The following is a 24,710-nucleotide window of genomic DNA, read 5'->3' as shown; positions in this document are numbered from 1 at the left end:
GGGCTAAATTGCCCACAGAGGACAAGGGAAGGTTCTGAAATTATTCACTGAGATTTCTTTTTCCAACAAAAAGATGCTGGTATTTAGTTGCTACAAAACAGTGGGTTCTGAGACAAAGGGACTATAGCCATAGCCAAAATCCCAGTTCTTTGGGTTTCATGCCTATACCAAAGACCCCACTTTACTCACTCTTTACTCCTACCCTGTCTGCTTCAAGCCCACTTCAGTCAGGAGACAATTCCAACTGTAACACTCACTTAAAACAACCAGCCCGTTACACTCCGCATAGTAAACACCAACCCCTCGGAGCAGTTCCACAGCTCCCAGGTGAGGCAGGTTCTCCAGAAACACAAACTCTCTTCAGGGAAGCTCTAAAGCGCCCAGCACCTCCTCGAAGGCAAACCACACCAGCTCAGCCAGACACCCGAGGAGATGAACGATACCAAAGGCTTCTCCTTCCCGAAGTGCTGCTCCCATTTCAGAGGCAGCTCCACTTCTGAGTCACTACCTCCCCGTAAATCTCCGTGGAGCAGGTGCGCACTTGCACCAGCTCCTGGAGAGCTGCTGGTGGCTCCAAGGACCGAGGGCGGTCGGGGCCGTACCGCTCTGCATGCTCCGAATTTGGCCAGCACGGAGCACCAAGGAGCTCCTGATTTCCTCATACAGGCAAAACTCGGCACCACCTGCTCCTGCCCTGGGCTGCAGTGATGATGCAGGGAGGGTCTGAGCCCTTGGGGAGGTTATTGTGCACGGAGGAGGGGGAAGGATGACAGATTGAAACCCACAGCAGGACCCACACCCCGCCAGACCGTGCTACACTGTAACTGCAGGAAATGCACCGCGCCACTCCTTGGCTCTTAATTACGGTCTTGTGATACCGTAGTTAATGGTCTGTCAGGGGCTCCATTAGGAACCTCGACGCCGGCAGGAGGTGGATCAGCCAACCCGGCCGCTCCCGGTACAGCCACCGAGCCAGAGCGGCTCCGGGCTGGGAATCAGGCTCCAGTTCTTTTGTTACAGCCCCTGCTTCCTCTGGGAACGGCTCGGTCCTTGTGGCAGCCGGGGAGAGGGAGGGCAGCCCTGCCCTGCGAGCGGCACCACTTGGGAAGGGTCCGGCTGCGCATCCAGGGATTACATCAGACACCAGCCCCTCTACCCACATTCTCCTCTAGATTTGGGGCATTTCAAGGAGCTGAGGAGGCCTCTGAGCTGCCTGCCACGCGCTGCGCTCCCAGTTAATGGAAAAAAAAACAAAAAAAAAAACAAAGGAAAAAGCAAAACAACCCCTCCCTGCCTGCCAGCTCGGCGCTGGGGTACGGCCCTCGCGGGTCTCCGCGGGATGCGGGTGACAGCAACGGCGGGGGGAGGTGACAGCGACAGGGGTGTGACAGCGATGGGGGTCCTGCGGCCCGGTTCCCCCCAGCCCCCCTTACCGTTGCTGTAGGCGTAGGGGGACTCGGAGGCGCCGTCCTGCAGGCTCTCCAGGATCTCCCCCTTCCCCACGTCGCTGTCGCCCACCAGCAGGAACTTGAGCAGGTAATCGTAGCTCTTCACCGGGCTGCCCTGGGTGCCCATCCTGCCTCTCATCGGCGGGGCGGCCCGGCCCGCATCCTCCGCCTGCCAGCCTCGGGCTGCGGCCTCTGCCCCGCCGCCGCTCACCGCCGGCCGCGCATCTTCCGCCGGGGCCGCGCTGGGACCTGCGGCGGAGGAGGCGGAGGAGGAGGAGGAGGAGGCGGAGGAAGGGCCCGGCCCGGCCCGGCCCCGCAGCGCCCCCGCCGCTGACACGGCCCCGCTCCGCCCCCCACCCGCACAAAGCGCCGCCGCCCCACGGGGCCCCGCGGCCCGAGCCCGCCCCGCCCCGCCCCACCGGGCCGCAGCACCGCGCCGGGTCAGCCCCAGCTCCGGTCCCACCACCCACCTCAGCCGCGCCGGACCGCCCCCGCCTCACGGACCCGCCGCGTCCGCCCGGGCCCAGGCGGTGCCTCGGCCTCGTTCTCGCCGCTCCCATAGGCTGAGCCGTGCGTCAGTCAGGAATGGCCCCGCCTACTCCACAAACTCGCCGTTTCCATAGGCTTAGCAACACGTCAATCAAAAACGACCCGCCCCGACGCGCCCATCAGCGTTCGGGGGCGGGGCCAGCGGAAGGCTGGACGGCTGCGGACTACAGCTCCCTGCGTGCCTTGCGGGAAGCGGGGCATGATGGGATAGTGAGTCGGGCGGGGGGAGCACCCGACGGGGGGAGAGGCACCCGGGATTGGGAACCCGGGACTGGGAACCCGGGATTGGGAACTCGGTACTGGGGAATATCCGGGTGTGCGGGGCACTCAGATGTTATCCAGGAAGGCCGGGCACCCAGGTGTGAGCTGGGCATCCAGGTGGGAGGGGCACGTAGATGGGGGGCCATCCAGATGTGTGGGGCATCCAAGAAGAGGCGGCACCCAGGATCTGGGGGCATCCAGGTGTGAGACGTGTCCAGGTGGGTGGGTATGTGGAAAAGAGGGAGGGAATATAGGTGTCCTCCACGAGGAGGGGTAATCCAGATGTGGGGTGAGAGTCCACGAAGAGGGGCACCCACGATTTGGGGGCATCCAGGTGGGTGAGCGTCCATTTTAGGGGGGGCATCCAGGTGCAGGTTCTGGGGGTGGGAGGTGTGTGCACCCCATTGTCGGTGGCGCAGGGGGCGGCCATGGTGACATCCAGCATGTCCCCAGGGAACGGGGATGGCCGCGGGGCTGTGGATGCCAGGCCGAGCCTGTAGCCAGGAAGGGCTGCCATACCCACTCCGGGACGTTGTCCACTGGAATCCCTTGGCATTGGTCTGACATCCCTGAGGAGCCACTCCCAAAACCAGTCCCAGGGGATTCCCAGTGGGAAGGTGTGGAGGATGCTCTCGCTGCTGTCATTGCTGACAAATCCCTGTGCTGAACAAAGCGTCCTGCTAATCTCTCCAGAGCTGGGCATTTCACCTTCGCTGTTGCCAGCCTGGCTGCTTCCAATGAATCCCATTTAAATGACCCGTGTTCCCCAGCCCAGCGAGCACCACAGATGCCCCTCAACCCCAGCTCCTCGGGGAGTTCCTGGTGGCCACTCTTGCCAGAGAGCCCTGGGAAGGACTGAAGAGCATAGCAAGGTCACTCATGGATGGAGAGGGAGAGGGGATGGATTGAGGAGCGATGCTTTTATACAATCACGGAATGGATTGGGTTGGAAGGGACTTCACAGACCACCCAGTGCCACCCCTGTCACGGCAGGGACACCTTCCACTGTCCCAGGCTGCTCCAAGCCTCATCCAACCTGGCCTTGGACACTGCCAGGGATCCAGGGGCAGCCACAGCTGCTCTGGGCACCCTGTGCCAGGGCCTGCCCACCCTCCCAGGGAACAATTCCTTCCCCATATCCCATCCATCCCTGCCCTCTGGCACTGGGAAGCCATTCCCTGTGTCCTGTCTCTCCAGCCCTTGTCCCCAGTCCCTCTCCAGCTCTCCTGGAGCCCCTTTAGGCCCTGCAAGGGGCTCTGAGCTCTCCCTGGAGCCTTCTCCTCTCCAGGTGAACACCCCCAGCTCTCCCAGCCTGGCTGCAGAGCAGAGGGGCTCCAGCCCTTGGAGCATCCCTGTGGCTTCCCTGGACTTGCTCCAGAGTCCTTCCCTCCACCCTCACAGGGAGGGGGGAGGTGGCAGAGCTCTGGGATGGGGGGGCTGCCCCCTCTTCGGTAGTCTCAGTCTGGCTCCCTCTCCTCTCCCACAGCCTGAGGGCTCATGGGCTGCCCTGGAGCCATATGCTGCGAATCCCTTTGGGAAGGCCTGTTCTGGTGAGGGGTTTGTGTCCCATGGAATCCTCACCCTCAGCTGCTCAGTTTGGCTTCTCCACTGGCAGGGGCCAAACAGAGCCCCCTCTGTGCCCTCTCCCACCTCTTGAACAGCCCAGGGAGAGCACAGATGGAGGAAACAAAAGAGCAGCTAAAGCAAACCCAAAGAGCAGCTAAAGCAAACCCAAAGAGCAGATGTCCTCCTGCAGCCACTGCCACTCCTGGCCACTGCATTCCCAGGGTAAAGGGGCTTGGAGGGTAAAGCCTGTGGAGAAATACCCACCCCAGGGCACAGCCTGGTGAGTGGAGTAGGGGAAGGGGAGAGGGGGAACCTGTGGATCTCCAGGAGGAGAGAAAAGCCTAATTCCTGTACTACAGTCCATTGGATCCAAAGCAGTGGAGGTGGACAGGAGGATGATGGGCAGGAATCTCCTCTATTTTATATCTCTTAGCCTCTGGGTCTGAGTCCTGCTGCCCCACAGGGCCAGCCAAAGCCCTGTTTATGGCTCGCTCATTGAAGGGATTTCTCTGGTCTTTGGTGGAATGGTGGGAACCAAACAGCGCCCAGACTGGTGGGAACTGTGGCAAGAGGTGGGAGGCAGAGTGAGAGGGGCAATCCTGGCAGAGGGGTGACCTTGGCAGGGGCTTGCTGCAGTGTGGGGACTTTGTCACAGCCATGCACTCAGCTGGGACAGGGGAAAGGAGAAAGGAATGGAATTCAAGGGAGTGACTACTCTGGTGCGAGGAGGGAAGGAGTGGCTGCAAGGACCCGTCATTCCCAGGCCCAGCTTGGGCTCCTGCTTGGATTGTGCTGTGCTGCAGAGGACTGTCCCCCGTCCTGCCCCCTCACACTGAACACACCACATGGGCAGGCCCATGGGGAAACAAGGAACCCCTCTCTGAAACACAGGAACACCCAGAGCTGGAGGAGCATCACCTCAACCATCTCCCAGGCTTGAGGTGGCATTCATTGGATCCTCCTTGCACAAGCTTTGTGGTTTGGCCTTGGCAGAACAATTACAGCTGGACAAGTGCCAAAATACCCCCATGTGTGAGAGAAGAGGCTGAGGAGCCACCCAGCCAGGCCCTGGGATGGGGATGAACAGCCTGCCTGGATCAGCTGAGCCTCCAGCAGCCACCCTGCCCTGTCCCCGTGCTGCTGACAGCCACACTGTGCTCAGCAGCAAGTCATAGTAGAGGGAAGGGCTGGATTTTTCTCCCAACATCTTTATTCTGGTGTAATCAAAATCCATTTAAGTTCAGATTAAAAGGTTGAATTAATCAATCAAACCTATCAGTAGAACAAAGTTTTCCATCCCTAAACTCACACACAAGCACTGATATGTGCAGCATCCCTCATCCCTGCTGCCACTGGCACTGCTGGCATTGTCACTGCCCTGCTGGCACTGCCATTGCTCTGCCCAGCACTCCTGCCTGCAGAACTGGAGCTGTCATGAGCCCGAAGCCAGTCTGGTTCCTGATCCAGGGCTTGTTCCTGGACTGGTGCACGACACTGGTCTGTGTTTCACATCACCAGGCTGCGTTTCACATCAGGGCTGCAGTGGGAAGGAAGTCACCTTCAGCTGGGGTTAGTGGTGACATTTAAAGCAAACACTGTGTCGCACTTTGCTCCTGCTGAACGCCTGCTGGTTCACGTGAGGGAAGGAGAAATGCACAGCGGGTTTGAACTTCCTCGCCAAACTTCACTCACACACTTTTAATGAAACTCTCAATGAGTCACTGCTCTTTTATAATACTTTACTTAAAACCAGAAAACCCTGTGAGGAGGATTGGTTACAAGAGCTGTGAAGTTCTCACAAACTTCCCCAGTGCCAGATGTTAAATAACACAGTGGATGGGAGAGGAGCTGCAGCCTCTCCCTGCCCCGAGCTGGCCCTGGGTTCTGCAGCTTCCCCCAAACACCTGCACTGCTCCCAGCCCCAGCACCTGCCTGGGAACACAGGGGGTGTGTTCTGTCACCTGCAGCACTCATCAGTGCAGGAACACTCCTCATATTCAGCTTGCTGAGATGGTAAACGCAGAGTCTGAGCATTCCTGGTTTGAAGTCCAGGTGTGGATAAGGACTGGAGCCAAAGGTGACAGACTAGCAGCAACTCCTAATGCAAACTGGTGAGCCAGAGGCAAAGGCGGTGGGCACTCTGCTCTCATCCAGGAACGCAGATCAGCTGCCCACGTGAGGCCTGGATTGCTCTGAACGTGTTTATCCTGCACCCAAAACTCCCGATGCAGCTGCAAAGCCCTGTGGCCTCCTGTCACATGGAGGATCAGCTGAGATCCAGACCCATGCCCTGTGAGTGCACAGCACACTCACCCTGCAGAGCCCCAGGGCTCCACACGTGCAGACCCTGCAGACCTGGACACTGCCAGCTTTGGGGTTCTGCTGCCCAAGCTCCCAGAGCTCCCACTGTGAGCTCAGCACAGGCAGGAGTGAGGCTGGAGAGAAAGTGCTCTCTGCTACCAAGTCCAGAGAAGGACCAAGGAGCAGGTCAGGGATCTGAGTCAATGCACAGGCACCCCCCTAAGCAAGGCTTCAGCCCCCAAAAGGCAAAGGAGCTGCTGAACAGTCCCTGAGGAGGGGGAACAGGAGCAGAGATGACACAGGACTGCTAATGCTCACAATCACTGAGGAGATCTGAGTTACCGTGTCGCCGAGCTCTGCACTACACAGGGACAAGGGGCATGAACTGAAACACATCAAACCCTGCCTGAGAGCAAGGGACACCTTCTCACTGTGGGGGTGACCAAGCACAGGCACGGGTTGTCCAGGGAGGTGTTGGAGTTGCCACCCTTGGAGATATCCCAAAGCCATCTGGACACGGTCCTGGGCAACCAGCTCTGGGTGGCCCTGAGGGAGCAGGGGCTGGACCAGACAATCCCAACCCCCACCAGTTTCCCTTGATGGTGTAACCAGCAGGTCTAAGCATAAAGGGTAAATCACTGAGGGTTAGAGCTAAGCAAGAAGATGGTGTTGGAGCAGCAGGAAGAGGCAGCAGAGGGCAGAAGGAAAAGCAGCTCGTTCTCTGCAGGATGAAATGCAGATTTCCCTGCCTTACACTACTGAAAGTCAACATATGGGTTGTACATTCGTGCAAGAGTCTTTGTGTGGGCCTGAGCAGGGCACAGTCCAGCTGCAGCATCAGGGAAAACTCCCAAACCCATAACCAGAGCCTTCAGTGCAGTGTAATTACTGAGGTTTCCTTTCAGCATCATCACATGCTGTCCTAGTTAGGGGAAGAAAGTATTTCTCCAAGGCAGAATTTCTCTCTAGGATAGCGTTTTTCACACAGTTTCCTTCACAACCCACCTGCCTAAGTAAAGAGGGGGTTTGTGGCAGCACTGGGAACCAAAAGGTGGGAGAAATAATAATAAGGAAATGCAGTATTAAAAAAAGTCTGTAAGATTAGAGTCTTTGACTGATGGCTGGCAAAGCCTGCGTGCTGCCTGCTATAAGGGGTGCGTGGTAGGAATGGGAGATCTGGAATCTTTAACTACTTCTCATCCAAGGGCTGCTCTGGATAGTATAAATCTGAGGATAAATCAGAGCCAGAGCCTCACCAGCAGCCTCTTCCCTGAGGAAATGCCAGCGCTGGGCCAGTCTGTGCTCCCATGGACGATGATGCTGATTCTAACTTCTAATTAGAGAGATGACATAAGGTCAAGTGTTCTTGAGCAGGATGTCTGCTGTGTTGTTGTAATGTCTCTGCACAGAGTCGGAAAAGGGTGGGGGAAGACTCTTCCACAGCAGGGACTGGAAAGGAAGAGGAGAGACATGGCAAACCTCCAGCAGAAGAACTCAGATACCATCACGGGCAAGGAGAACGCCCAGTGTGAGGAGCAGAGGCAGCTCAGGCACCAGCTCCAGGTGACACAGGAGAACTGCACCTACAAGGAGCTGCCACTGCCCAGCTGGGCTGCTCAAGGTTCCCTGGTGCAGAAGACTCAGGATGTCAGCTTTGAGGAGGAGCTTGATATTTCCCCACCCCAGAGTCAGTATCAGCCTTCAGTAAACAAACCCAACACTGGAACATCTAAAACATCCATCAGGCTCCCAATAGCAAGGTCACAGTTGCTGGTTTTCATGGCTCTGTGCTATCTCTGGGGCTTTCAGGGCATTTGATCCCAAAGGACCATGATTAGGACCATCATGAACTATCTGGTCTCACAGAAAGATTTTAAAAGTCAGGATATTAAAAACATTATTTTCACAAGACCAAAAATACAAAGTTTCTCACAGCAGTCAGCAAACTGAACTGTGCAGGCATGGGAGGAACCAGGGGATATCATTTACGAGCTCCAGTGGAAAGATGAGAGGGAGTTAAAGTGTAAACCTGCTCTGCTCAGTGCCAGGTGAGGATGGGGCTCATGACTCTGACTTCAGCTGAAGTGAAAATGTTATTTACACCATTCATCCACCAAATGCATCAGGGGTTAGCTTGCAGTTATTCCCACCTGGAGTGCAGAGAATTACTCAGGCAGAGATAATTCCAAGACAAGAAGATGCTGCACAGGAGTTTTAAGCACGGATCATCAAAGAACAAGATCTCTCCAGTTTCTGGCAGGGATGTCCCAGCCAGAGCCTGCGGTGGCAGATGGTGAGGGGGGTTTGCCACACTGGCTTTCTTCAGTGATGTGCCCTGGCTCAAGGTGACAGGGCATCATGTAGTGCCCCTGTAGTCCTGCCTCCCTCACATGTCCCTAAGAAACCTCGAAGGCCTTGGAGCTTTGCCTGCTAAGGAATGTCTGGACCCTGCACCTGCCTGCAGAGCTTCCTTTTCTCCTGCTCAGGCTATGCCTGGAGAGGCAGTGACTGCACCACGAGGGGCTTTCAGCAGCTCCAGACAACCCAAATACATCTGGCCAGGGATATCTTACAACAGGGGGGCCATAACCCTTCTGTGACAGCTGCCAGCACATGGATGAGACACAGGGCTGGGGTAGGAAACTCTTACCCTGCCCCGGCAGTGCTGGCTGAAGGCTCCTAAAGCCCCAGGACACCTTGCCTTGCCAACACCCACTGCAATGCAGGGGCAGCCATCCAGAGAAGGGCTGGGCACTGCAGCCACAGTACCTTCTCCTTTTCCTCCTCCATCCTTGGCTCCTTGGCCAGCCAGGGATAAAGGAGCAGGATCCAGCACAGCCCTCACCTGCCAGTGCAAAAAGCAGGGTACAGTGACACTGGCTCCTTGCTTGAGCTGGGGCAGAGGAACAAGCAGAGCTGGAGGAAGTGTATTTTGGGTAAGGACTCTATTTAAATTACACACAACCACAGCATGCCCAGTGGGACATCACCCTCCAGTGCACAGGCACCCTTTCCAAGACAGAGAATAGGAGACACACCAAAATGAGACCAGGACATGGAAAGCCAAGCAGTGCTGCACTTTGAAAACATATCCAAAGCAGAAAACTCCCCTAAGAGAAATCCCAGAATCATGATCCAACAGTCTGTGCTTCTGGGCCTCCAGCCTCACTCTTTCAACCCCTTCTCTGGTGCTGCAGTGGGGGTGACTGCAAGCCCTCCTAAAAAGAAATTAATAAATATCCCATGGATTCAGACACCCAGCTGTTCAGTTTTCAGTGTAGGACTCCATGAGCTGATTCTCCACATGGTTTTGGTCAGCCGGCTTGAAGGCTGAAGCACAAAAGGTCCAAAACACCCTCTGGCTGAATGCACCACAGCATTGTGGCTCTGCTATGGCCCTGTGAGCTGATGTGGAAGGAGAAATTCATCACCAAACCATTTGGGAGCTGCTTCCTCCATGATGCTGAGCGCTGGTTTCATGAGGCACTGATGGGTTTAATCTTTTGCTTCCAAAATAATCATTAGCATAATATACAAACACAGTGTAGGGGAAGAGAAAGTTGAAAAATAATGTTTAAAAATACTTGCCTTTAAAAATTCAGCCCTTCCTATGTTACCAAAATCTATTTAAAGGGATGGTGCAGTTGCTGGCTCTGAGAAGCCTTTGGTCCCAAAGCATCAGGAGTCAGTATGTTTTTCAGGTCAAGTTCTCAAGCTCTTCCACTGTCTTTAGTTCTGCTTCTCTCCTTTGTGTTTCCAAGGGTAGATGAGCTCTCCAAGGAACAGTTTCTTGCAGAGAGATGCCCAGGAGTCCCTGGGGTAGCAGCTGTAGGTGGGCAGTCTGTATGTCTGGACCACACCTCCGTAGGAGAGGGGGTTGATCTGTGCGGAGAAAGAGGGATAGCAGCAAGAGAAACATCAGTCCTGCTCCTCACACACATCAGAATCCCTCCCTGGCTTGCTAAGGCTGTTTATCCTTCTCCAACATCCCCCAGCATCAACAAATTGAGCTTGGCAAGGGGTGTTACCAGAATCATTCCCAAGCAGAGGGGCAGACAAGCACCGGCACGAGAGCTGGGGGGAATGAGAGGGGCGTGTGTTACACACCAGAGTGGAGGGGACAGTGGCTGGAGAGACAGCAACAGAATCACAGAGTCATGGAATTTTTTAGTTTGGAAAAGACCTTTAAGATCATTGAATCCAACCCTTAACCCAGCACTGCCAAAGCCACCACTAACCCGTGTCCCTAAATGCCACATCCACACTGCTTTTGAACTTCTCCAGGGATGGTGATTCCACCAGTGCCCTGGGCAGCTGTGCCAGCGTCTCACCACCCTTCCAGTGAAGAAATGTTTCCTAATATCTAATTTAAACCTACATCTAATACTGCACCGGGGATGCACTGGGACTCCAGGAACCCCTCTGGAATAGACCAGTTTAGCTGTACCTGTTACGAGCCCTCAGCCCACAGCTGTGCATTAAGTTAAACCTGGTATCACCCGAAACCACCCAGTGGAACCAAGTCCCAGCACAACAGGATCACACCACAGAGCTCCTCATCACCATTTTCAATTAAGTCTCCTTGGCTGAGTTCATCTCTTTTAATTTGACTTCAATCACCACCCCAAGCCTGTACCTACAGAAGTTCTGCCTATGGTCCCCAGTTGCTGCATTGACCTTTTGAAGACAGGGATGTGAACAGACACATTAACTGTACAAGGGGTGACAGAGGCACGTTAGACCTTGGGAATGCTCATCCCAGTGAAGCACTCAGGGCAGGGAGACAGGTGAAGTCCACAGGACGGACCCGGTGTGGCCAAGATCTGATGCATGAAAAGGATGCACAGCACAGTCTCCAAAAGAGCAAAAAGATTGCACAGAAATGGTGGGGCTCAGAGCACAGACCACAAGAGATGACAAGGGCTGGGGACTTACAGAGGCAGGGAAAGCTTGGCCAGTGGAGAGGAATGAAAGGACATCCTTCTCTAGAAAAAGGGTTCAGCTCTGCTGGAACCAACCAAGCAGCTCTGGGAAAGGAGACAGTAATTCACAGCACAGAATCCAGCCACAAAAGGAAAGCGAGACAGCAAAACCCATGCACAGAGTCACTACTTGGTCAAAGCTGAATATTTCTTTTGTCTGCTAAAAAGCATCTGGGTTTCTGGGAGTTTGCCTGTGCCACCAGCTTGCTTCAGCTGCCTGGAGCTCATGGAGTGGTGAGGGATGAACTCCCAGTGCCTACAGAGATGGAGCTCTTGGAAAGGGGGTTGAGCTAATAGTTCATTAGAATTAATCCTGGAGACTTTTGTCAAATTAGTTTCAAAGTACAAGATTGCTCAAGCAGAAGGGGGAAATGCCTGTACACAGAAGCATCCATAGGAAGTTTAGGAAAAAGGCCGGGGCAGCTGCTTGCAGGGAAAATTATAAGGAAAGAGTAAACAGGGAAAAAAAAAAAAGGGCCAAAGAAACCTGTCCCCAGAACTAGCAGCCGTAAAACCCGAGTAACTGCTTCTGCCCATTTCCTCAGCTGTAGGCAAAGCAGAGTGTTTTAAGTGCAAACATGCTGGGGGAGGAGGACAGGAACTGCTGCTCTACAAGGGAGAGACACAGTGAGTGTTCCTTTGACTATCAGCTGTGTGGGCTGGAAGGTCTGGACACAACATTTGCGGTTGAGAAGCATCCCTGGGCAGAGTGGTGATACCCAGGGGTAACACTGGCCCTGCAGTAACCAGGGCTTTTTACACCCACAGCAATTCATGTCCCTGCCTCTCCTGGTACAAATGGAAGTAAACAGGCAAAACTCATTTATTAGTGAAGGGGCAATATTTGTTCTCCTTATGAAAGTTCTGTAAAGCTATAACAAACCCTGCTTAGAATATCCATCCTAATGGAGCTGCTCCTTTTTCCCTTCCCCTGTTGTTTAACCCTTTCCAAAGCAATTGCTGGGCAAGATGAGACTTTCAGCAGAAGGTACATGAATGGATCAAACTCATTGTGTCCTAGAATCCCAGAATCTCAGACTGTTTGGGTTGGAAGGGACCTTAAAGCTCATCCCATCCCACCTCCTGCCATGGGCAGGGACACCTTCCAGGTTGCTCCAAGCTCCGTCCAGCCTGGCCTTGGACACTGCCAGGGATCCAGGGGCAGCCACAGCTGCTCTGGGCACCCTGTGCCAGGGCCTCCCCACCTTCAAAGGGAAGAATTTTTTCCTAATATCTACTCCAGACCTGCCCTCCTTCAGCTTAAAGCCACTTTTCTCCCTGGGCTATCGGTTCAATTGAGCCACACTGCCAGAAATATTTCTTCTTGTGCACCAAAAGAAATTATTTTAAACACTAATGAAAACACTGACCTATGTAAGACTTCCTGAAGAATCTTAAGCAGCATTTGGAATGGAAATATCATCCCCCATCCTCTGCCCCCCTCCAGGGTCTGGACTTTGCATTCCAGAGACGCTATCTTAAAAATCAAAAATAATCCCTTGGCTGAACCAGGAGTTGGTTGGGAATGCTCAAAGCCAGCATTATTGATTTCTAATCCATTCCCAGTGCCCCACAGGACAGCTCAGACTATCCCCTACAGCTTCAATTATTTTGGGCGTAGCTCCATGCATGCAGCCTTGCTTCCATCAGGCACTGCTCCAAGAGGGTTCTGCACAGAGAGGGGGCAAAGCCACCGTGGAATCTCCAGAAAGGCACAATTTATGTACAATAAATAAGAATTTTAGCATTTCACTTAAAAATAGGTTCTTCAGATTGCCCTCTCCAAAGGCCTATCAGAAATTGGGATATTCAGCAGGATTTCTGACACAAGCTCATTTTTCATTTCCACCAGCACAAAGAGAGCAAAAAATGCCTTTTCTGACCGTCTGCTCATTATTATTTGAACAGAAGGCTGGGACAGACATCTACTGCAGCACTTCCACCTCTTGAGGTGATGACTTGTGCTATATTCCAGATAGAAAATGGATCTTCCTGCAGTGGTCCAAGGAAAATTCATCACAGTCATATGACTCACTGCCTCTGCTCTTTTAAGTCGTGGTCTTTTCCCTCTGAAGACTCCATCCACCTCATCTCTCACACACACTGATGTGAAAGCCTCTGCTCAGCAGCTCCTGTGCCTCACCTCCGGTGTTTGGTTTCCTTTTTCTGGACTCTCCTGGCCACGGAGGATGGCAGATTTTGGTTCTTACACCACTATCCTACTGAAAGGCAGAGCTGGGAAGACAGCTTGCTTAGAGAATGCTAGTTTTGCCCTAGAAGACATCTGTTGCAGGGATTCCCTCTGGAATTGCTAGTAGCTGGTTTGCTGGTTCCCTGCTAGCCTGACCTTTGCTGAAATAGGGTGGGACTGGTGATGGAAAAAGCAAAAGGGCTGGGAAGCTGCAGTTCAATCCTTCCCACACACTCCCCCAGTGTCCAAGTGCTTTTATAAGTGCTATACACTACTGGCAGCCTCTCCTCTTAGGATACAGAGAGCAAGAAAAGCCACCCCGGGATATGGCTGTGTTCCTGCTGGGTCAGGAGATGGAAATGTCGCTCCTGAAAGTGTAAGGAGAACTTCCCTGCTGCCAACACCTCATTTTTTCTCAGAAGATAATTTCCTTTAGTATCTTTGATGCCAGAGTGTGGGAATGGAGGGGGGGTTGCAAAAGCACAGGAAAGCTTTGCCCATACCCCTCACCAGGGCAACTCAAAAGAAAAGCAGGAGGCCCTTTCCTCTCTCACTTGCCCAGGCTCTTGTCCTGCTGGTGTCATGGGGCAGCCAAGGCTTTCCACCACCTCTGGAGGGGAAGAGCTTTTCCTGCTGCTTCACTTTGGATGGTTTAACTGCCTTCTTTTGCTTCTCCCAGTGTTCAGCAATTGTCACATTAAGCTGCCCAGAGCCAGGAGGTGATAATGGCATGAGATCTTAATCCCAGAAGTGACACTGCTCTGTTTCTCCTACCTCCCCTTCTTCTACATTTCACTTCCCACCATCCAGGCACTGCATTTTCTCCAAACACAGGACTCAAGCAGGGCATCAAAAAGCACAGAAAGCAGCAGCCACATAGCAACATGGAATTATTTCCCCTGTTTCAGCATTTTACAGCTGATAATTTTGAAGTGGAGCCTTTCAGTGGGAGCAGAATGGATGGACTGGGGTCACTCTGGGGGGAAGGAATTGTCACGGACTGCTCAGGGGCCTCACCTGCATAAGGAGCCGCAGAGGTTTGCCATCCTGCTGCTCAAGGACTCTGAACTTCACTCCAGCTGCAAAGACACAAAACAAGAAAACCAAACCCATGGTGGCATTGTTGGGGTGTCCTGTGCAGGGCCAGGAGCTGGACTCGATGATCCTTGTGGTCTTTTCCCACTCAGGATATTCCATGGTTCAATGCCTGGAGCACAGACCATGCATTTGCTGCCCAGTGCTGTTGGCTGAGCACCAATTCCCTAGAAATTGTCTTCAGCCTTTCTGGATTTGGGAACGTTCCCCATTTGCAACAGGAATCATGGATTGTCTCTACAATGCTTTAAGCCTGATGACACAGCTCCATTAAAAGCAACCCCTCTCACCTCCAGCTTGAAAACCCAGTCCTAGAGCAAGCACAGAGCCTAGGAATCAGCCAGCCAGACCTGATGATGACAGAGGGACTGGAGAAACCTTCCACTTTTCCCAAACTTCCATGAGAATGGGAACTCCATTTTAGGAGCAGGCACCATTAATTCGTGCTCATGTGGACAGAGCACATGTACAAATCTGTCCCTCTTTCAGCCTCAGGGAGGGAAGTGGCTGACCTGGAGGCATTAAAACATTTCAAAGCAATCCCTGCCCATTGATCCCAGCATCCACATGTTTTTAACAGGCTGACCCCATCAAACCTGCCACTTTCCTATTTCCTCTTGGATCTGCCTCATTGCCAATACTGTAAAGACAAATAGGAAAGATTTTGGATTCCACGGGTGACACAGTGCGCACAAAGATTTAATACAATGTTTCAAAGGTAACAGCTTGGACCAGAGAGGCATTTTTCTTTCAAAGACGTCAAATTACTCCACAGAAATAAAACCACCAATCCATCTCTGCAAACCTGTTCCAGCCAAGCATGTCCTGTTATTCCTTCCTGCAGGTAAGAAGATGAGAAAAGACTAAGGCACAGATCAAACAGTGACAGGAGCACAAATAGAAATAAAACTCTTCACTGTGTAAGTGCCATTGCTGCAGTATCTCTGTGACTCTTGCACACTGAAAAACCAAAATGTTTTCTCTTTTTCCTCAAGCTTTGAATTAATTAAAATGATACAGTTCCCTCCTGGGACAGAATGCTTTTCTCTAGCACACAGCTCTGGTTTAAACTCTCTCCCCAAATCATAAAGCTTTTTCTGTCCAGGACAGGAGGGATTTAGCTGCATCTTGATGGATTATATTGAAAGAGGGGCTTCCCCAGTGGCTTGAAATAGATGTTTGAGTACCCTGGGCCTCAACAAGCAAATGGGCTGGATGACCAAAGTGCTCAATGTGATTCACAGAGCTTTGGCTATGAGGAATTGTCTAAGCCATTCCAGGAACTACTTTTCTGGCAGACTTTGTCAGAGAGAGACAGAAACAAGCAGGCACTGAAGGTTCAGGTATGTGGTCGAGCACTCTGGAGTCTTATCCCAGGAACAGTCCATCCTCCCAGCAAATGCTGGTTCTGTAGGTCCTGGCCACACACCTCCCTTCTACAGCCAACAATTTCTTAATTACATTATTTAATTGCTCAAGAGTCTCAAACTTCTAAGAAAATACAAGCGCAAAAAGGCTATAAATTCATTTTAGAATGAGCTGCAGACTACTGCAGAGCTCAGAACTCTGAGCAGTTCCCTTCTCACAGGAAGAGCAGGAAGGCTCAGGCTCCTGCAGATCACTCCAGCACAGAAGAACCCTGAACTATTCCGTGATTTCCAGCCAACTCCAGAGCTCAGGGGTCTTCTTTTCCTGTAAAAAGGAATCATCAGTGGCACAGGAGAGGTCAGGACATGAACTCATTTGCTTTGTTTCACATGACAGCACACTCAAGTGAGGGCACTGCTGGTTTGGACTCCAGCAATCATGGCAGGCCCTACAGAACCACAACAAAACCTGTGCCAACGTTTCCACTGTGAAAACTGGGAAGCCAAAGTACAGGAAAAACGAGCTGGCCTGTTCACAATCAAACAATGCTGGTGACCTGTGTGTGGGCAGAGTCTGAGAGCCCTGAAGCCTCTGCTGTGCCTTTCTTCATGCTGTGAATCCACATCCCAACCAAGGTGGTACCCCTTGAGCTGACACTGGGTGCACAGAACTCTTGCACAGAGGACATCTGCTGTGATGTGGGTAAAAAAGGCTTTTTAAAGTCATAAATATTTCACTTTGGATGTGTGGAAAGAAAAAATGCATTTAGTTTCTGGTGTGTGGATGGATCATCCACCTACCCCTGGCCTGGGCTTCATCAGTGGAGTATTTTGTCAATTCAGACACTTGTCAAACAACTTGGAGGCCAGATGCCACAACTGAACTGAGCTGAACTCAACCCCCTTCCTACCAGCAAAAACTATCCATTCATGTTGGTAGAACCATCTTGATGGTGCCTGTAAGATCAGCTGCCCTAACACCTGCCAGAGGATGTCTTATCCAAGTTCTGAGCCCGACAAGGGAGGCAGCACCTCAGCAGTGAGGACACCATGTGATGTGTACTCTCTGAAGTCCTTTGAATTGGATTCAACTGCTCCATCTGTTCCTGTTGCCACGCCACGGTTTTGTGCTGGGGCAGGAACACAGGCTGCAGAAATGCTCAGAGATGCCTCTTCATCTCACAGGCACCAGGGCACTGCAGTGCCAGTTAAGGAACTCAGCTGAGAGGACAATCCCCTGCTTGGGTGGGGGCTCGTTTCCTGCAGCAGAGACCTGGCTGAACAGGAATGAGGAGAAGTAACCTGTGGCCTTACATAACCTAAAGGAAATTGTGGTCTTACACCTCTCAGTGGCACCAAGATTTCCTCCTGCCCTACATCCTGCTCATTACTGGGTCAGTTTTCTTCAGCAGCATCTCCTGCTCCCCAGAGACAGCCCTGAAGGCTTTAAGATGTTTCTGCCAGGAAATTCATAGGAACCTGCTCAAGGCTCCCATGGAAAAGCAACAGAGTTGGTAACACAGCTCAGCTCTACCTTCCCAAAACTGAGCCTGGCAGTGTTCCAGCAGACAAAGCTGCTGAGGTTGCCTCAAGCTTCCTCTGCCTTTGATGACTGGCCTTGGTTTACTGATGATCAAGTTCTTTCTTCTATGCTAAATTCCTGCTGCATGCTCTTTAAAAGGATGGGAGATAATAATTTAGATGTGCTTGACTGTAACTAGATTAACCATAGCTGTGGACAGTCAAAGGCATTCCAAAATGAGTCCTTACTCTGGTGCCAGCCATGGTTTATGGTTACCCAAAATGGAAAAACAATGTCTGGCTTCCAAATGGTGACAGATTAGTCTCAAAAAGGGAATGATTATCTGAACTCTGCCCAGAGCTTTGAAATTAACCCAAACACCTCAGGTCAGGGCTTCAGTCAGTCAAAGTCAGCATAGAACTGAAAGAGCTCCATTGATTTGCAACCACTGTAGATCCAGCCCTTTGGAACAGCTGATATTCCAAGTATTTTTGTGATTTGGCTTGTTTCAGAGCCCGAACACCCAAGGTTATGAGCCTGTTTCACAGAATCATGGAATATCCTGGTTTGGAAGGGACACACAAGAATCATCCAGTCCAACCCCTGGCCCTGCACAGACACCCCAACAACCCCACCCTGGGCATCCCTGGCAGCGCTGTCCAAACGCTCCTGGAGCTCTGGCAGCCTCGGGGCCGTGCCCATTGCCTGGGGAGCCTGGGCAGTGCCCAGCACCCTCTGGGGAAAGAGCCTTTCCCTGATATCCCTGGATATAAAACCTCCCCTGACACAGCTCCATGCCACGTTTGGTTCGCAGAAGTTTTACCTGACCTGGCAGTCCAGAACTGGAATAAAAGATGAGCTCGTTTATATGGGGCTTGTTTGGATGTCACTTTTAGTGGCCAAGGGCTTTGTAAAGGTGCTCCTAATTCTGCTTCAGGTTCAGATTTCTTTCCATTGACATCCTCATCCTGCTCCTTGCAGGAACTGGTTCACAGTAGGGACACCTGCACGACTTGAGCCTTGGGTTCTTTCCTACCCCCACTGCATCTTCAATTCAGGAGTGACCCAGTGCACCAAAATCAAGCACATAATGCAAAATACTTGAAGTGCTGCAGGGGCAGAGCTGAGGGACTCACCTGCGAGCCTGTAGGATCTGCAGAGGCGAAGGATGAGGGAATAAAGAGGCAGGGAATCAATCAGGTCCACCAGCAAGCGTATGAGGCCCTGCACAATCACCACCAGCAACCGGAGCTACAGAAACCAGTTTAAGAGAAAATCTCAGGAAACAGGAGATGAAACAGCTGTAAATTCCTGAGCTGAGCTGGGATCTGACACTGCTGTGTGCTAAGCTAAAGCCTCCCAAAGCAGGTGTGATGTCTGGAAGTGCTGAGCATCCAGACCCTGCGTGAGGGTCCTCAGCAACCTCAGTTGAAGGGGATAACTGGAATGAAGCTCCCAGAGTTGGGGATGCTGTGACCAGCAAGGACACGAGAACTATTCCACTTTCAACAGCCACAGTTGAAAAGGAAGCCCAAATTCTCCCATTTTGAGTCAACTCCATCACTATGTACCAGTGAATGTAAATTTCCCTCTCTCCAACAGTGAGCTGCAGCAGCTCATTTCTGCCTGAAGAAACCCCACGTAGAGCCTAAGCAAGAGCAGAGCAGGCAGAAATGAGCATCCTGCTCTGTGTTTTCTGTCCCTGACTAAAGCACCTCCTTTTGTCACACTGCAGTTATTTTCTGCTGCCAAGCTCATCTGAAAAGAGAGGGCTCAAAAAAGCTGCTGAAAGCATGTGATGGCCACTGTCTGTGGAAAATTTGGCTCTGGGCAGACCACAGAGAGGACTGGTCATACTGGGGGGAAAAAAAGAAAAATAAAGAAGTTCCAGCCTCTGAGGAAAGCTTGGCTGAAAACATTTAATACAGCAAGTTAATTCCCTGAAAAAAAAGTTCTGGATCAGACTAGAGGGGCCATCACCACAGATGTGGATGGAAAGATAAAAAAACAGCTTCTGAGAGAAAGAGAGGGGAACAGCTTTTCCTGCTGGCCAGGATTTGCTGGGAATTCCCTTTGGAAAAACACAAACATGAGCTGTGTGAGAATCATTCCTAAGAGACCTAAATTTTTATTTTCTTTATGGATGATCATAAACGCCTAGGAAACCATTTTTTACTATCTCAGAAGAGAGTTTGACTTGTTTCAAGGGTTAAATCTTACCAGGGTAAACACCAAATAATACAGTGCAGTTGTAGGCAGGAGGAACAGCAGGATTGTGAACAGCAAAGTGCCAATAAATAACTAGGGAAAAAGGAAACACAATCATGAGCAGAGCAATGGCAAAATAAAATACATTACAAATAAAGAATAGGAGACTCTGAGGCAATGGAAGTTTGCAGGACTCCTTAATGTGTTTTTATGTTGCCTATGTGAATAATGCTGTTACCTTGGATATTTTCAGTATTTCTCCTCTCACTGGGCCTTCTTCAAAACTCCTTATTATGGGGGTACATTTGGAAAGATAAATAAAAGCTGGATCCTGACAGCACTTTTCCTTTATAGACAACACTCAACATTTCCCATTTCAGGCCAGCTTCCTTAGGAAACAAGATTTACATGATAGTGCAATTTTTCCACTCTCTGTCCCCAAAAGTTTTAGAGCCACTGATCAGAAAAATGTGGAAAAGAAAAAGAAGTGGTAATTTGAATGGGAATTCTGTAAAGAATTGATAGGTACTTCTGCTCCTCCTTGTTTCAGCAGTGCAGGCACCTGGTGCAAACCTGACAGAATTTGGGTGATACACATTCCCCAAGTCAGCAACTGGCTGAGCTGTCCAGCCACAGAAATTCTGCCTCTTGCTCAGTGGGAAGGTGGGAGAGAGGAAGAAGCTGGAGTCGGGGAGCAATATTTAGAAGATAAAGGAGAAAAATCCCGAAGGAAGCAGGTGTCATTAGCTCCACTGCCCACAGAAAAAGTTATTTTTACTCTGGGCCAGCCCAGTTGGCGTAGGTCTAAATAATTCCAAGTGGGAGAAACTCAGATTTGTAACAAACAGGGACCTGACTCTTCAATTTCCGGTCACCACTTCCAGAACAGAGAGGCCACAGGAGCGCAGGGCACTGCAACCTCTGCAAAAAGGGACCACAGCTGTGGGACGTCATGGAAGAAAATAACCCAGCAGCCACGGCACAGAGGTGGATCAGCATCCCAGCTTTAGGGATGTAACCAGGAATAGATCACAACCCAATCCATTCTCCTCACAGCAGTTGTTTCTCCCCTCTCCTGTCACCCCACCGCAGTTGTTTAAACCTCCAAAAGTCTTTTAAGGTCTGCTTTGAATGTCTCTTCCTACCCGGCCAGCGACACAATTCCCACTGGTCTCCAGAGCAGCAGGATGAAGCCTGAAGTGCCAAAGCAATTCTCCTCAAAGTACACAGGGAGTGAGCCCTGATGCAAACCTGGCACAGAGGCTTTTAATCACCAAAGAAACAGAAAACCAGCTCTCAGCTGTGGTGCAAGAAGCTCAAAGTTATCTGCTGTAATAGAGAGAGGCGCTGACCCTGCAAGTTTCCAAATATTATTGTATTATTTCAGTGATGTTTGCAGCTGCTGGCCTGGAGCAGTTCAGGCTCTGCTGGACTTTTGCATGGCATTTCAGAAATTAAAAAGAGCTTACAGCACTCCACAAAAATTGCCTCTGCCTGAGTGAGAGTGTGTGGGCCAGGCTCCAGCACAACGTGAATGAAACGGGGCCTTTTAATAGAAACGCTGCCACGGCTGTTACTGTGGCAACACTGCTGGGCACCACATTTCCAACTGCCTCCATCCCTCCCCCATTCCCACTCCAGCCTCCGGGAGCTGCCAGCATCTGCAGCACCCACCACAGCTCGCTGGGTGCCTGGCAGGTGCTCAGGGCAATTCTGTACTTGCCAGAATTTGGCCCTCTGAGCAAGAGAAGGGATGCTGGAGGGCAGGCAAGGGGTGCAGGGCAGGGAAAGGATGCTGGAGGGCAGGGAAAGGGTCCAGGGAAGGGAAGGTGTGCTGGAAGGCAAGGAAGGGATGCTGGAGAGCAGGGAAAGGGTGCAGGGTAGGGAAGGGGTGCAAGGAAGGGGTGCAGGGCAGGGAAGAGGTGCTGCAGGGAAGGGGAGGAGTGCAGGGAAGGGAAGGGCCGCTGCAGGTAAGGAAGGGGTGCTGGGGGGCAGGGAAGGGGTGCAGGGCAATGTAGGGGTGCTGCAGGGCAGTCAAGGAGTGCTCTAAGGTAGCAGAAGAGCCATGGAGTCAGTGTCGGGGTATGTTCCTGTTCTGGGCACCACAAAGGCTCCCGTGGCTCTGTCCCAGTATCAGTCAGAGCAGGATGGGAGGCCATCCCTGTGGCAGTGCCCTGGGGTGTCCCTGGGGCCGTGGCACTACCTGGTCCAGGTCATAGGAGCAGGAATCCACCCGCTGCCGCAGCACGTTCCACTTCTTGCCCCGAAACAGGCGCCACAGAGAGGACAGGCCGTAGATCTTCAGGCAGTAGAGCCTGAGCAAAGAGAAGACTCTGTGCAGCACAGCGGGCAGTGCCCAGCTCCAGCACCACCCAGCTGTCACCATCACAGACCCATGCCCACTCACCCACCTGCAGAGCCAGGGGTGGCAAAAGAAACCCACTGGGAATGATGCAGATAAAGACTCATGGCTCAGTCAACCCTATCTGGGCTGGCCCCTGGCACGGGGGCTACTGCAGCCAGCTCTGGGCCACTGGAGGGCAATGGCCAGGCCATGCCCTGGGGCTGTAGCAATCACCAGCCTCATGGCAACACCTTCCCTGCAGCAAAAAGGTGCTGAGGCCCTGGCACAGGTTGCCCAGAGAAGCTGTGGCTGCCCCTGGATCCCTGGAAGTGTCCAAGCCCAGGCTGGATGGGACTTGGAGCATCCTGGGACAGTGGAAGGTGTCCCTGCCCATGGCAGGGGTTGGAATGAGATGAGCTTTAAGGTTCCTTCCAACCCAAACTGTTCCATGGTTCTATGAAAAGAACCAGCAATCTTATTTCCCCAAGCTCACCTGTGTCTCCTCAGGTCAGATCTGTCCCTTCCCCTGCCTTCACACCCTTGCAGACAGGGCTGGCCAAGGTCTTACCCCCACACCTGAGTCCATTGCAAGGCAACTGTGCCTCTGCAGCACAGAGATACAAGGGGGAGGAGTGGAGCCCCTGCAGCTTCTCTGGTAACCCACAGCTCCAAAAATCCTTAAGAGTGGGAAGAGATCACTGAAATGCCTGGTGGCCCCTACTGCACCCCTTCCTCAGGCTTTCAGAACTTGGTGCTGTGAGACTTGGAGCTACTTCCCTCACAGAAAGATGACAACGGTGAGGGAAACTTGGGGTGACAAGGGGTGGGAAACAGACACCTCTTTATGGAATAACATCAAGGAAGAAAGAGCCCTTGGGATGGAGAGGAGGCACAAAGAGCCCTGGGCAGCTGTGCCAACATACAGGGATGTAAAGAAAGGGTACATGGCCAATGTGTGGGGCAGAACAGAGTCTGAGAAAGCCTGAGCTACGAAAGCCAGACTGGCAAACTAGGCTAGCTAAGGTGTGGAGGCTGCTCAGATTTCACAGCAGCAATGTGAAAGCAGAGGCAAGGAGTCTCATCCAAGAGAAGAATCTGGTTTGAGGAACACCAACTGCTTCAAGGAATTGGCAGGGTGCCTCCAGACTGGCAGGCACAGCTTGGTGCACTAATCCCTAGGCAGGAGGGAGCCCAGGACAACTCCTCCAGGTTCTGGCACACACCTGCCCATGGCTCTGACTAAGGCCACGCTCTCCCTGCACCCCGACATGACACCCAGTGGGTGTTGCTGCAGTGGCACCTGCTGCACCTGCCCTGCTGCCTGCACACACACGCCTGCCCTCGTTTCACTCTGCTGTTTGCCCCAGAAGGGGATCTCAGGCTTCACCAGCACCTGGACCAGCAAATTCTTCCTCCTGCCAGCCACAGGAATTCAAGGGGCTGTGGTGGCTGCGGTGGCTGCTGACTCTTCCTGGCTCTCCACGGTAACAGCGCACAGCTCTCTATACTTCTGACAAACACGAGACTGGTGGGCTGGCTCCCTGCAACTCCAGGGAAGAGCAAACAGCTGAGAAAATGCTTTTCCTACTTCCTACTACCACTCTGCACAACTAGGATGAGCAAGGCCACCCCTCACAGACCAACACAGAAATTCCAGTAATTAGAGGTGTTGAGAAGAGACCTTCCACTCCTGACATTACTGATGCTGGGTGTAAGACCTATGCTCACAACAGATCCGGCTCATAAATCGGGTCTCAATATTTCCAACCATTCCCTAAACTACCCAGATCTAAAGATTTACTATTTCTTGTGTTGTTTGCAAAGTAAAGCCTGAGGAGGGACAATGGCCATTCTGTACCTTATAAGGCAAAAGGTCCTTTATCTCTTGTATCCCACCTCCCTGGCAAACACATCCTGTGGCCTGTGGGACTCCTTGGTGCAGCACAAGTTAGAGGAGAGCAGGAGCAGAGCACAGTGATGGGCACCTCTTGCACAGGAACCCCAACAAAGCCCCCTGCACTCCCCCTACTCATTCAGAGCCTTTGCCCAGCTCTCAGGCCACGGGACCCTCCAGACAATGACACCAGGAGAGTGTCACAGACCCCCTGTGACCCCAAACCTGCCATCTGTGCTCCACAGTGCAGGCAAGGACCTCTGAAGCAGGGCAGAGACTGGGATTTTGGGGCTTCTCCAAAACTACAGGGGTTCCCCTCTCCTTCTCTTTTCCAGTTCCCCTCCATATCTCCAGCAGGATGCAACTGAGGAGAGAACTCCGAGGCTGAATCAAAGGGATGGGGTGAGCTGCTTGCTGCTTTCTTGTCCTCTGCCTGCCATGCAGTTTTATCTTTCCAGGTCACTACCATGACAGATAAATATCCAAATGCAGGAGAAATGAAAGGTAGGCTGCTTGTACTGCTGCGGCCACCATGTCTACAGGCTTAAAAGACTGCAAGAAATTAATTGTGGGTTAAACTGAATTCAGGAGAACTACACCAGGACTGAATGCTTCACCATGGCCTGAGGTGTTTCCAAGCAAACCCCAGAGAGGGAGGGGGACTCACCTGGCCCCGTAGACATAAAAGCAGTAGATGTGGAAGGTCAGGAGTGCAATGATGTCAGAGAGGATGCAGAGAGCCACGGTCAGGCCCAGACAAGCCGACAGCCCCACGTACCACAGGATCATCTCAATGAAGGGGGACAGCAGGTGGATGTAGCCTGGTGGACATGGCAGAGGGTCAGTGTTTGACTGGGTTATCTCCCACCTGACCCTCTCAAAAGGCTGATTCCCCTTGCCCTAGAACACTGCTCCAGAAATCAGAGCCATGAAAACATGGAAGTGAAGCTGGAAAACTCCTTTAGATGTCATCTTCTCTTTA

At 52.2% G+C, this 24,710-nt stretch overlaps 2 protein-coding genes across 5 annotated transcripts in view; both read right to left on the bottom strand.

Annotated features, from left to right (window-relative positions):
* The window catches only part of RAB40C (RAB40C, member RAS oncogene family), a 36,856-nt gene extending 35,105 nt beyond the window's left edge, over positions 1 to 1,751 (bottom strand). The window contains exon 1 of the mRNA XM_010392091.3: positions 1,434 to 1,751. Within this exon, the coding sequence (XP_010390393.3) occupies positions 1,434 to 1,587 (154 nt within the window). The 5' untranslated portion in view covers positions 1,588 to 1,751. The remainder of the gene's footprint in view (positions 1 to 1,433) is intronic.
* A 3,791-nt stretch (positions 1,752 to 5,542) lies between these two features.
* The window catches only part of PIGQ (phosphatidylinositol glycan anchor biosynthesis class Q), a 38,360-nt gene continuing 19,192 nt past the window's right edge, over positions 5,543 to 24,710 (bottom strand). For 2 of the 4 annotated variants that reach the window (XM_010392092.4, XM_039560069.1), the window contains exons 6-11: positions 24,396 to 24,549; positions 21,694 to 21,805; positions 19,503 to 19,583; positions 18,419 to 18,533; positions 14,316 to 14,377; positions 9,855 to 10,007 (exon numbers count right to left, since the gene is read on the bottom strand). In XM_010392092.4, coding sequence (XP_010390394.1) covers positions 9,855 to 10,007; positions 14,316 to 14,377; positions 18,419 to 18,533; positions 19,503 to 19,583; positions 21,694 to 21,805; positions 24,396 to 24,549 — 677 coding nt within the window. Of the gene's footprint in view, positions 10,008 to 14,315; positions 14,378 to 18,418; positions 18,534 to 19,502; positions 19,584 to 21,693; positions 21,806 to 24,395; positions 24,550 to 24,710 lie in introns of all 4 variants that reach the window. The other 2 variants (XM_019281746.3, XM_039560068.1) reach the window with 2 other exon arrangements.

This window comes from Corvus cornix, chromosome 14 (genome assembly GCF_000738735.6).
Source record: "Corvus cornix cornix isolate S_Up_H32 chromosome 14, ASM73873v5, whole genome shotgun sequence".
Classification (NCBI taxonomy): domain Eukaryota; kingdom Metazoa; phylum Chordata; class Aves; order Passeriformes; family Corvidae; genus Corvus; species Corvus cornix.
Note: the sequence above shows the minus strand (reverse complement) of the source record. Positions and strands in the feature narration are given on the sequence as shown.